The 13,869-nt window shown below is 44.6% G+C and overlaps 1 protein-coding gene across 1 annotated transcript in view; it reads right to left on the bottom strand.

Moving 5' to 3' along the window:
• GLB1 (galactosidase, beta 1) overlaps window positions 1–13,869 on the bottom strand; it is a 75,194-nt gene that overhangs the window by 27,461 nt on the left and 33,864 nt on the right. Inside the window, exons 9-12 of the mRNA XM_014548381.1 lie at window positions 10,164–10,222; window positions 8,818–8,939; window positions 8,689–8,729; window positions 3,667–3,779 (exon numbers count right to left, since the gene is read on the bottom strand). Coding sequence (XP_014403867.1) covers window positions 3,667–3,779; window positions 8,689–8,729; window positions 8,818–8,939; window positions 10,164–10,222 — 335 coding nt within the window. The remainder of the gene's footprint in view (window positions 1–3,666; window positions 3,780–8,688; window positions 8,730–8,817; window positions 8,940–10,163; window positions 10,223–13,869) is intronic.

The following is a 13,869-nucleotide window of genomic DNA, read 5'->3' as shown; positions in this document are numbered from 1 at the left end:
CCCTGACCGGTTTGGCTCAGTGGATAGAGCGTCGGCCTGCGGACTGAAGGGTCCCGTGTTCGATTTTGGTCAAGGGCATGTACCTTGTTGTGGGCACATCCCCAGTAGGAGGTGTGCAGGAGGCAGCTGATCGATGTTTCTCTCTCATCGATGTTTCTGACTCTCTATCCCTCTCCCTTCCTCTCTGAGAAATCAATAAAGTATATTAAAAAAAAAAAAAGATTATCCTTTGTGTCCACACTTTAAGACAAGGCTATTTACATCCTTCCCTGAGCTCTCCTCCCTACTCCAGCCTCCAAAACCATCAGCTATACTTTCACATTGTCAAGGTTAAAACAGTCTGTGCGGTGGCCATAGGTTCTCGCTTTATCTGTATACTGACTCAAAATTCAAAATCAATCATTCTTTTCTGACTCAGTCATAAAAAAGAATGAAATTTTGCCATCTGAAACAACATGAATGGACCAGAGGGTTCACCCTCGAGGTCAAAGTGTTAACCATGTCTGGTTGAGTTTACCCACACCAAAGAGAATAACTTACAAAATGCAAATGTCATGAGCTTTGTCATGCCTTCAAGAGTCATAACTGGTTTGGCTCAGTGGATAGAATGTCAGCCTGTGGACTCAAGGGTCCCAGGTTCGATTCTGGTCAAGGGCATGTACCTTGGTTGTGGGCACATCCCCAGTAGGAAGTGTGCAGGAGGCAGCTGATCGATGTTTCTCTCTCATCGATGTTTCTAATTCCCTATTCCTTCCCTTCCTCTCTGTAAAAAATCAATAAAATATATATTTTTTAAAAAGAGTCATATGCAAAGGGTCCCTGAAGCTTCCACCACTAAGCACGGGCTTGTTCAGCCTGGTGGGAAATTATCATCCCTGGGAGTCCAGGTCAGGGAAAGATATTGTCCATCACCACCCAACTAACTCTGGAAATGGATTAAAGAAGAGATACATTCCACTTTGTAAGTCTTTGGTAAAGGAAAGAGGCAGGGAGAGCTAGATATGGGGGTACTTATAATCGCATTGTTTCTCTCGATGCAAGCAAATATTTTGAGTATCATTTAACAAACCAGCTCACTGACCATCTACAAAATCTCAGAAGAAAGAGCCCACTTTTAAAGTAGTTTATTTCTCTCTCCCAAACTTAAGAGGAAAGAGGGAAGAGATGACTACAGGTTAAGCTATAATTTATGATAAAATATTGAATTACATTCATTTCTGAAGTCTTTATGTCCTTCATGGGTTCATCTATCTTGCTGGGGCTCCTGGTTATATGATTGGGATTCCCGGGTTTGTCTTTTGCTTGGCCCACCGCCTTTCTTGCTCAACTCTCCATGTCCAATCTCAACCTTCCCTGGACTTGAGCCTCCACTTCCATTGCTGACCCCAGAATCTGAGCCTGTCCTAACTACTTCTTTCTGGAGGTTCTGGAGAGACACTTCCACCTGGATGTCACCAGGGGCATCTTGAGCTGAACAAGCCCAGGACTGAATTTGCTTACCCCTCCCCATCCCCAGCCTGTGCTTTCTCTGCAATCCTCTATCTGAGTTGCTGACCCCAATACCCACTCAGTTATCCAATGAAGGTTATAACCTGGACAAATCAACAACTCCTTATTCTTTCTCATTTGCATTAAGTTAGTTGCCAAACCCTACTAAACTTAATTCCTAAATATATGTTTTTTTTAATCCTTACCTGAGGATTGTTTTTACTTATTTTTAGAGAGAGAGAGAGAGAGAGAAAGCAAGCCAGCCCTGGCTGGTTTGGCTCAGTAGATAGAGCGTTGGCCTGTGAACTGAAGGGTCCCAGGTTCGATTCTGGCCAAGGGAACATGTTCAGGTTGTGGACTTGATCCCCAGTAGGGGTTGTACTGGAAGTAGCCAATCAATGATTCTCTCTCATCATTGATATTTCTATCTCTCTCTCCCTCTCCCTTCCTCTCTGAAATCAATAAAAAAAATAGTTGAAAGAAAAGAAGGAAGATGTAAGAGAGAAACATCAGTTGATTGCCCCCCATATACACTCCAACAGGGGACCGAACCTTCAACCTGGGCATGTGCCCTTAACTGGGAATCGAACTGGTGTGCTTTTAGTGCATGGGACAATGATCAACCACCTGAGTCACACTAGCCAGGGCAAGCCTTTTGTGTTCTTTTTCCTCCCCCGAGGTTTTGAATTGCCTTTTTTTTCTTGTCTGCATTTAGATGAACACCTCTTTAGGTGGGGCAAATGTAGTGTCAAATCAATACAACATATCCTCAGATGAGGATTTAAAAAAAGAAAATACAGTAATTAATAAATAATAATACAAGAATAAGCTGTTTCACACAACTGTAAACCTACTTTTGCTCCATTCTGTATATGATATCATACAGGACTACTTGCTCCAAACAGATGCAAATATGTTAGAAAACAACAAACTAGACAATTGTTTAGTGTGTAATAATTGAAAAACCCACTTCTGAACATTTCAAGGGTCAAAGAGAAATCAAAATAAGCATGTTTAGAAAAAACTATGATAAGTATATTACATCTTAAGATTTACGAGATGGAGCTATAGAAGTACTTGAAGGAAATGTATAATCTTGAATAATTATAGAAGGAAAGAAGAAAGGCTGGATTTAAAAAGCTAAGATTCAAATAAAGGAAGGAAATAATAAAGATAGGAACAGAACAGAAAGCTCGAAAGGGAGCAGACATACAAGAGAGAGCTTGGGAGTCATCATTACAAATTCTACAGTGATCGAGACCATAATAAAAATACATGAGGAACATTTTAACCAAATACTTGAAAGTTTAGATGACATAGACAAATTCTTACTAGTAGGTAAGTATAGAACACATTTTTCTATATGTTTAATGTATTACATAATATAGATTTCACTATGTGGGCTTAAATGGAGACAGCATACTTAAACAAAAAAATAGTCCATACCATTTATAGGCAGAAAACCTGTGTTTTTTTAACTTCAAAACTCAGGTGACTGAGCAGAAAAACTGTGGGTTTTTTTTTTAACCCACAGTGGAGACAGGAAACCCCACCTGGGGCTTTAGATGCCTCAAAAGGTCACAGCGTTAGCAGGACTAAGCAGTTCAGGTGCCAGGCCAGAAGCAATTGCATACACTGTCCCAGACAGAACAAGGAGGGATTGCTGACAGCTCACATTTGAACCTTGCTTCCACTGCCCACGGATTTTCTCTATGACACATTTTAGCGATTTATTTGGACATACATTTTCTTACCTTTAGTGTAAATAATAGTAATGGCTACCTCTTAGTGGACCACATGAGCCTTACATAGGTTCTTTTTCATCCTGACACCACACCCACGTGCTGATGGTCCACTTTTACAAATGAATAGACTAGTGGAGCAACTTGTCTGTAGGCTCATTCTCCATCAGGTTGGGGCCAGGACTCAAGGCCAAGTCTATCTGATGTGTCCCTGCATCCACCCTTCGAAGTCGTCTACAGCAGCGGTCGCCAACTGGTGGTCCATGAGGTCCGAAAGGTTGGCGACCGCTGGTTTAAGAAAACCTTTGGAGCAGCGGTTGCCAACCCGTAGTCCGTGAGGTCTGAAAGGTTGGCAACCGCTGGTCTACAGAGCACAGTGAGTCCAAGGCAGGCTCTGCCCTAGACCAGCCCACCGCAGTCCGTACAAAGCACCCACCTTCCGGATAACATCTCGCACAGCAAAATACTTCTCGGTGAGGTCCCCTGCCTCACTCAGGGGGGCGTCATAGTCGTAGCTGGTAGGCTGTGGTTGGTAGGGCATGTTGGCTCCTAGAAGACAAAAAGGTGCCACTGGTTACTCCTGGAGGCCCTGGGCTGGGACAAACTCTTTGGGATTCATGAGCTCAGCATTATGGAAGGAGAAAAAATAAAGGACATGTTTGAACCAATTGCTTTCTCTTTTTTTAAAAAAAAATGTTTTTAATTGATTTTTAGAGAGACAGACAGAGAGAGAAACATCAATTGGTTGCTTCCTGCATGCACCCCAATTGGGGATAGAACCGGCAACTCTTTGGTTCACAAGATGACGCTCAACCAACTGAGCCACACAGAGGTGGCCTTCTGGATGCAAGGTTTAGAGAAATCAGTTTCTTGCTACAAGAGACCGTTGCCAAGCACCGTGGAGTCTACAGAGCGTTTTCCCCATCTGCTCTCAGCAGAGCTCACAGTTGCGACCCCAGCAGATCTCAGTGCCAGGGGACAAGCAGAGAGAATCTGAAACTCTCTACAAAACTTGCTCAGCACAACCAGGCATGGCAGGGCTTATGGCATGACCTGCATCTCTGACTGCTAACCTTGTGGTCTTTTGCATAATCTCGAACTGTGTGGACGAGAAAAGGTCAGTGAGGGAGACACAGGTGACTTGGCCAAGGACCGGCAGAAAACAACGGAGGGTTATCAGCCCAAACAAAGTGGGAGATGACTGCACATAGATGATGAGCCCATAGAGATTCTAACGTGACCTTAAGGCCTCTGCGAAGACTAGAAAGGATGCCTGGTGCCTCTCCCATTGCTCTCCAGGACTAAGGCACTCACTTGGAAGGCAGCTATGCTCACCACTATACCACCAACGCAACTTTAAGGCATTCACTTGTTCCCCAGCTACTGGGAGTGTTGGCTGCTGATGGCTCTCAGATGGGCTCCTCTCTGGTCATGGCCTCTGCTGGGCTGTCCTGCTTACAGTTATAACCCTCCCAGGATAGCCCATATCTGACAATTGACGCAGGTGGGGATATAAACTCAGTCCCTTTGCCATCCTAGCTCCAGGCAGAGTTCCCTCTAGAATCAGCTAAGCCACTTGTGAAACCACATCACAGCCTCGTGCCGCCCTCAGCTCAGTCCTGTCACCTTGTCACACATGATATTCACAGGTAGGAGATTGTGTGCAACTTTGGCCGGGACCATATGCCAGTACTTAGAAAAGTCACCCAAGCACGAGAGTCACATGGAGAGCTTGTTAAAAGAGACTCCTAAACCCCGCCAGGGATTCTGACTCAGCAGGCCTGGGGTGGGACCTGACTCGGCATTTCTAACAGGCTCCCAGGTGACAGGGACCCTGCTGTCCCAGGACCAGCCAGACTCTGTGTCTCCCCTTTCTCTTCTCCTCTAGAGAGCAATTTGCAATGTAAGTGTGAGAGAATAATGTTAGTTTTAAACAATCTTATATCCGACCTAAGTGTTAAGTAAATGAGGCCCCAAATCCAAGAGTTCACCTATGATTTAGTAACAAAGTCCTTCGAATGGTTCCACAGCTCACCAATGATAGATCTGCCCTGGGTGATCCTCCAGGTGGTGGAGTTGACACATGGCACGAACCAGGCCAAACTAGTTCTCATTAGTTCTCTGCACAGAATCTGCATTTGGAACACCTAAACCAACTGAATCGATCCCGTCATATTACTTTCCCTCATTTCTTTCTTTTTTAAATGTTTTTATTGATTTTAGAGAGAGGAAAGGGGAGAGATAGAAACACTGATGAGAGAGAAACATCCATCGGCTGCCTCTTGCATGCCCCGTACTGAGGATGGAGCCAGCAACCTGGGCATGTGTCCTGACTGAGAATCAAACCAGGGACCTCTTGGTGCATAGGACGACGCTCAATCCACTGAGTGACACCGGCCAGGCACTCCCCTCATTTCTTTCTTTTTTTTTTAATTGATTTTTTTACAGAGAGGAAGGGAGAGAGATAGAGAGTTAGAAACATCGATGAGAGAAAAACATCGATCAGCTGCCTCCTGCACATCTCCTACTGGGGATGTGCCCGCAACCCAGGTACATGCCCTTGACCGGAATCGAACCTGGGATCTTTCAGTCCGCAGGCCGACGCTCTATCCACTGAGCCAAACCGGTTTCGGCTCCCCTCATTTCTTATTAATCAGAGACAGCTGCCTGCCAACAGGTCTGCCCGCCTCTGGGGATACAAATGATAAAACACATCCTTTGCCGTGAGAAGCAACGAGAAAGAAAACCACATCCCTTTTTGCAAAGAGCTCACCTTCTTTGTGGTCCCTGCACAGGAGACAATGCGTGCACCTGAGAAGTAGGTGTGGCCTCATTGACCCGAGAGGCCTCCCCACCCTTCGAGGGGCGGGAGAGGAGTTCTATGGGTTGTCCAGCTGGGTTGAACAAGTGTGCCCTCCAGAAGCAAACTTTACAGGCCAAGGGAACCCAGGCTGGGAAGCTGTCTGGTGGGTTAAAGGATGGACTGGCAAAGGAAGTCTTTGTTCCATTCCTACCAGCAGACTATTTCTCCGGATGTCTTCAGACCAGCAATGTGTCATAGAGAAACTGCTAATTCAAGCCTCTTCTCCACATCACGGAGTGCGAGTGAGGAAGGGAAAGAAACAGCTCTCCACGTGGTGTGAGACGTATAGGACAGCCTGGAGCCCGCAGGAGCCCCTCAGACAGATGGGGACACACACGAGCACAGAGTGTGGTGCACATATGTGCACCTATGTTGGGTAGGATGAACAGTGAGCTCATGACGTTCTTCTCTCATAGCTCTGCTCTGGGAAGCTGGCCTGAAGGACAGCGGCTAAGAAGCAGACTGGCTCTCCCTCACGTCCCCTAAGAGACCAGGCCACACGGCAGGTCAGGGGCCTGGCGTTCACGAGTAGGGCAGGGGCTTCGGGCTGCAAGGGGTTATCCCAAGGGCACTGACCAGCTTTCCAAGACCTGACTTTGAGTCCAGGCTCCACCCCTGCAAGCTGTGGAGGAGACCTGTGGACTTGTTGTGTCCCCTGCTTTTCGTATTGATAAAGTGGGTCGGTAATCGTAGCCCCGCTGAGACTGCTATGAGGACTACGTGGAAAAACAGAGGTGGAAAAGAGACTCTCATGAATTATGGCGGGGTAAGGAGCGAGGGAGAGGATGAAAGACAAGTTCTGTTTTTCTCAGTGCTAGTTTTCATAGTTTCTAATTTTTAAAACTGTATTGTTTTAAGCAGAACAGTAAGGTATTTAAAAATATATCATGAATAGTAAAGTTCCCAAATATATCCGTCTTCATTCCTGGATTTGAATTCCACGAAGGGAAGCGAGGTGGAATTACTAGCTACTGAATGAAAAAAGAATTCCAAAGTCTTACTGTTTCTAATGAGAAGACAGAGATACAGAGAGACGATCTAAAACTTCAACTACCAATCTTGCACATTATTGTCTTTCAACCAGCGACATTCGAGTTTTGCAATACCTCCATTTCTTGGCTCTAACAATAGTAATAACATTAATAATACTTGGAAGCTAAGCCTTCTCTTAGCCCACTCCACCCTGAACAAAAGACAGCAGTTCTAAGGGGGAAATTCATTAAGAGCAGAGAGTATACAATCAGAGATCTTAGGAGATTTAGGTCCAAACTAACCCTTCAAAACTCAACAGTAGAGCATCCTTAATGATTCAGAGAGAAAAATACAGATATAAAGAGAGGTGGGGATTGAGGCTTAGAAGAAGGCCAATAGCATTGTATGTCTTTGTAAAAATTAATGGCAATGAAGATAATTTTGTCATAATCTTCCTACCAAAAAAAAGACCATATAGAAATGTAAAATGGTTCAGCCACTTTGGAAAACACTATGGCAGTTCCCTCATATAGAGTGACAGCCTGGCCGGTGTAGCATGGTGGTTGAGCGGCAACACATGAACCAGTAGGTCGCAGTTCAGTTCCCAGTCAGGGCACATGCCCAGGTTGCAGGCTTGATCCCCAATAGGGAGCGTGCAAGAGGCAGATGATCAATGATTCTCTCTCTTCATTGATGTTTCTATCTCTCTCTCCCTCCCTCTTACTCTCTCTGAAATCAATAAAAAAACCATAAAAATATATAAATATATAGAATTACAATGTGACACAGCAATTCTGCTCCTAGGCACACACACCCCCAAATTGAAATGGATTCAAACAAATATTTATGCATTAATATTCATACATTGTTCAGAATAGCCAAAAAGTGGAAACAACCCAAATACCCATCAGCTGATGAGTGAATAAACAACATGTTGTACATCCATACAATGGAATATTACTCAGCAATAAAAAGGAATGAAGTACTGATACATGCAACCATATAGATGAACCTTGAAAAGATTATACTAAGTAACATAAATTGAACACAAAAGACTACATATTGCATGGTTCTACTTATATGAAATGTCCAGAACAGACAAATCTATAGAGAGAGAGTAAACTAGTGGTTTCCAGGGGCTGGGAGGAGGGAGTATAGGGAATTTTTTGGGTATGGGGTTTCTTTGTGAACTGATAAAAGTGTCCTAGAATTAGGCGGCAGAAATGGTTGCACAACTTTGTGATATACTAAATACCACTGAATTGTACATTTTATGGTATGTGAATTATATTTCCCCAAAACAAAATGTAAAAAAAAAAAAAAGACCACAACAGAACATATATGCCCATGTGAGCTATAGCCAGAGACTGTGACCAAGGCCTGCCTAGTCAGCCTGCTTTAAAACAATAGGGTTCCTAAATGCATAATTTATGACCCTTAAAAATTTTTTAAAAGAAAAATGATTTCTTAAGTTATATAGGCAATTTTTATATATTAGAAAATATAGACGACAAACACAAATAGAAAATAAAATTGTCTGTAGGCATCCCCTCTCCCCCAAAATCAAGCACCAGAAAACATTTTAGCAGAAGCTTCTACAAACAGATGTTAAATTGCTCTTACCATTCCAATAGCCAAAATTGGTCCCACCTATAAACATGTACCTACAAGGAAACAGGAGAACAGACAGTACTTCACTGTGAGCCAACAGCTGTGGGGGGGACACCCTTCCCTCCAGAAATGAACACTCACAAGTTCACATTCGCCCCTCGGGCAAGTATATCCTGGAGGGAGGATGCTACCACTTCAGTCTTGACTGTTGAGTGAGGTTGGCCCCAGTGGTCTAACCAGCCAGTATAGAATTCAGAATTGATCTAAAAAGAGAAAGGGAGGTGGAGGTTAGGCTAGAGCAGTGATGGCGAACCTTTTGAGCTTGGCGTGTCAGCATTTTGAAAAACCCTAACTTAACTCTGGTGCCGTGTCACATATAGAAATTTTTTGATATTTGCAACCATAGTAAAGCAAAGATTTATATTTTTGATATTTTATATATTTAAATGCCATTTAACAAAGAAAAATCAACCAAAAAAATGAGTTCACGTGTCACCTCTGACACGTGTGTCATAGGTTTGTCATCACTGGGCTAGAGTCATGACCATCAAATCCTGGAGCTATTGCCCTGTAACTATTGCTCCAGGGTCCCCACCGAGGGACAGGTGGAAAGGGGAGTTGACATTCACTGCTTAACCTAGAGAACAGCATTGCCCAAACTCAGAACTTAGGCACTGATGAAATAGTATGCCTGAAAAGTTAGATAACTGCATCAAAATTTTATTAACCCATCCCCAGTTTAAATACAGTAGGAAAGTTTATTGGGTAAAAGAATTGGATGGGAAATATTGTTATAATCAGCTCCAAATGACCCCTTAGGTTTTCAGATCTCAGGTTGACTTAAAGTGAGGTCAACTTGTCCAAGCATTCTGCAAAGCAGGCCCCAAGCCCTCATGCTTCTCCTGGGCATTACCCTGCCAAGCCCTTGGTCTAGAGAAGGAAAAAGAAATCTGGACACGTTCTGGGGCCTCCTCATCTCAGGAAGTAGCTCCACCCAACGTCTGTGAGTGCAGGTTCTGCCCTGCTCGCTAAGTAGAGGCCAGTTTCAGAAAAGGCTGTTTGTACCAAGGTCTGAGCACAGGTGGGAACACAGACCTAAACTCAGATCCTGGCTCTGCCACTCTCCAGCTGTACAACCCTGGGCAAGTCACATGTTCTGTGAGCCTCATTGAAAAGGGCGACAATAATACTACCTAGGAGAGTTGCCATGAGGACAAGTGAGGTGAGGTTGGCAAGAACACGGAGCCCAGTGTATGGCAAGACATTTGCGTTAGTCCCCATCTGTTCCGCTCCAGGGCAGGGCCTCAGTTCAAGCAGAAGCATTGCTGCTGCTGTCACTCATGTGTCCAGTGGGCTATGTCCCCACAATCCCAGAGCCAGAAGAACCACGGGTCTGCTCCCCCCCATCTACTGCATGTAACCCCTCTCTCAACAACTGTAATGAAGTTGGTACAAGCAGTCTCTCCACATTCACCCCCAATTCTTACCAAGGGTCCTTTGGGTTCATACTTCCTCTGGATTAGGAAAGCTTTTGTGGTGTTGGCACCTGAACATGACCAGAGGGAGAAGAAAGGTCAGTCATGGGAATGACAAGAAGTTAGATAAAGAGCCCTGGGAAGGATTTGGATCTGAGGTTCCAGAGCTTCTCAACACTCCCATGGGCCTGGAAGACCTGCAAGCTAGCTTTAGGCTGCACCCAGACCAATGGATGTGTGGGGACCACAAAACGTTGTTTCCTCTCTGAACCAGGTTCCCATGGCCTTTCCTGACTGCACCGCCTGGGGAGTTCAAGTCACAGGCTTGACTTCTCCACCCGTCTTTCCCCACAGCCTGGGCATATCTTACGGGATTCTCTCTTCACATAGACATCTGGTTGACCCAGATGCTCCCCACAGGATGGGCCTGCTGTAAAGATACTTCCTCTACAGCAGCAGTCACCAACCAGTGGTCCCAAACTTATGACCCAGTGCCCACAGCAGGTGTCCCAGAGTGGAAGTGACACCAGCCAACAACCTCCACATGACCCCTTGCTCTCCAATGGTCTCTGTAAGGCCAGGTTTCAGAAGAGAATGTGCTGATCAAGAAAGATCACTTACTTATCACTGTAAATTTCTCACTATGAAGCAACAGGTGGCATTCAGATCTTTTGTTTCTCTTCTCATGAGCCTCCTTCCATGATCTGACCCTCAGCCAAGGCCCCACTTCCACACAAATGAATGAAGTTGCCATGAGCCCACCTGCCCCAGGTACACTGGCCTTGCAGTGGTCTGTCCTTCAACCCACAGTAGCAATCGTGCTGTCATCCCACCTACAAATAATGCTTACAACACACTCGTGATAATCTTCCATTTTTTCCTCCCAACAGAAGTCTATGCTTTTTCATCACTGTAATGGGAGGTGTGCCAGAGAAGGAGGAAACCAGCATGCCACTTCCTGTGCAGCTCTTTGCAGATGAGTTATCACCAATTGCTCTGAGCAGCGTCGCAGTTTCTAGAAACACGCAATTCACTTAAAGCCTGTTCTTTTTTTGTTTTGGTAATATAAAAGAATCTCTTTAAAAACGCAATTACACCTGACCAGTGTTGCTCAGTGGATAGAGGGTCAGCCTGTGCACCGAAGGGTCTCAGGTTTGATTCCTGATTAAGGGCTCGTGTCTGGGTTGCAGGTTTGATCCCCAGCACTGGCTGTGGTGCGTATGGGAGGCAACCAATTGATGTGACTCGCTCACATCAATGTTTCTCTCTCCCCCTCCTCCCTTCCACTCTCTCTAAAAATCAGTGGGAAAAAATATCCTTGGGTGAGGATTAATAAAAAAATTTTTTTTAAATATAATGACATCCTTCTTTGGCAAAGGCAAGTATTGGACATGCAACATGCATGGAGTGTCTTACTCCTTGGACAGAAGAACAGTGAGGTCTTTATGCTACTTGAAGAACTGGTCTTTTTTTTGGCGGGGGTGGGGGGGGGAGAATAACTTTTTATTTTAAAATAACTGCAAACTTAGAGTAAGGTTGTAAGAATAGTACCAAAAACTGATATTCCCTTCACCCAGATTCTCTAATTGTTAACATTTTACCGCATTTACTTTGTCAATTTATTTCTCATGTAAAAATATACATATTTTGCCCTGGTGTGGCTCAGTTGGCTGAGTGTTTTCCCATGCACTGAGAGGTCGCTGGTTTGATTCCTGGTCAGGGCACATGCCTGGGTTGTGGGCTCCATCCCCAGTAGGAGGTGTGCAGAAGACAACTGATCAATGTTTCTCTCTCTCTTTCTCTCTCTCTCTTCCCCTCCCTCCCTCTCTCCTAAAAAAAAAAAATCAATTAAAATATTTTAAAAATAAATGATACATATTTTAAAAATTCATTTGAGAATAAATTGCAGACATGATGGCCCTTTACCCCTAAATACTTCACTGTGCTTTTCCTAAGAGCAAGAGCATTTTTTAAACACAATACAAATATTAAAAACCAGGAAATTAACATGGATACAATACTACAATCTAATCTATGTATAATCTAATCACATTCAATGGTCATAATAACGTTCTTCATAGCAAAAAATAAAGAGAAGAAAAAAAGTTCAGTCCAGGATCCTTTATACCATGTCCCCTACAAAAGCTGCTCTCAACCTAAATGAAGATTCTTTCGTTACAGCCAGAGGTATATTATATCCAGATGCATCCTAGCCACGCTGCCCCTCAACTTTCATTTGTGGAACCTCTGCAGCTTACAAGGCACTCATGAGTCAGGTAAGACCAGTTCTGTAGCATCCACCAAACCACCTCCGGCCCATGACTGTTCATAGGGTTATGAGTTACGCAGAAGGTAATGAAAGTTACTTTCCGCACTCCAGGGCTGACAGGCCAACATACCAGCCAGTGGCTGACCTCAGAGTTCACTGTGGCCACAACAGAGCCCAGAGCATCCAGCCACAACTGGGGGGAAAGAGAGAGCAAAGAGCAGTGTGTCCCAGTCGGAACCTGAACAGCTACTGCCTCAGAGTGGAGCTTCTCCCAGATGGAACAGCTGCTGGGCCAGTGCTCCAGGTTGCAGGCTAGGCCTGCCAGCGCTGAAAACGGGGGTCCTGTCCTAAAGACCGAATCAACTGAAAGAAAATAATCTTAGCGCCCAGCCAGTGTGATTGAGCACTGAACTATGAACCCGGTCACGGTTCGATTCCTGGTTGGGGGACATGCCCGAGTTGAGGGCTCGATCCCCAGTAGAGAGCGTGCAAGAGGCAGCTGATCAATGATTCTCTCTCATCATTGATGTTTCTATCTCTCTCTCCCTTCCTCTCTCTAAAATCAATAAAAACATATTTTACAAAAGAAATACAATAATCTTAACAACTGGATAAAGGGAAATGTGAGGAATCTCGTCCAATAGGCCCCTGCTGCTTGCACAACAGCTGCCCAGAGCGATTAGCTGGGTCAAAAGCCCAAGCCTGCGTGCATGGCCTCAGCTGGGTTTTCTGTTGCTACAAACACCAACCTGGTCCGAAGTCCACGGTGGCGTACAGCCCCTGCAGCGCCCCACACTGCATAAGTTTCTCCCTTTCGCCATCGGTGGTGAACAGAACCACGTCATTACCCAGGTGGTAGTGGAAACGCTTCTGCAGGAAACGCAGGTAGTCATAGTCACAGGAAAAGTAGCTGCCATATTCATTTTCAACCTGCAGATTAAAAGAGAGGAGGGTGAAAAGAAACCAGAGATCCCAATGAAGTCATTCTAATGCCAAAAATATCCCCTATACTCAGTCCTCAAAAATCATTTTTTTAAAAATATTTTTTTATTGATTTCAGAGAGGAAGGGAGAGATAGAAACATCAATGATGAGAATCATTGATCAGCTGCCTCCTGCACGCCCCCTACTGGGAATCGGGATCGAGCCTGCACCCCAGGCATGTGACCTCCTGGTTCATAGGTCAATGCTCAACCACTAAGCCACACTAGTCAGGCTCAAAAACTCATTTTTCAAAAAGCAACTCAGCATAAAAACGTACCCTGCCCAGGAATAAGAAAAAGAAAACAGAAATCCCAATGCTAGTTTTTGGATTGTAGTGATGTTCTATACTATTGTAGATAATCTTATATAATAAAAGGCTAATATGCAAATCGATCGAACGGCAGAATGACTGGTCACTATGATGCACACTGACCCCCAGGGGGCAGATGCTCAATGCAGGAGCTGC

The sequence above is a fragment of the Myotis brandtii genome, unplaced genomic scaffold, assembly GCF_000412655.1.
Source record: "Myotis brandtii unplaced genomic scaffold, ASM41265v1 scaffold506, whole genome shotgun sequence".
Taxonomy (NCBI): Eukaryota; Metazoa; Chordata; class Mammalia; order Chiroptera; family Vespertilionidae; genus Myotis; species Myotis brandtii.
The sequence above is the reverse complement of the archived record's forward strand: the minus strand, read 5'-3'. Positions and strand labels throughout refer to the sequence as shown.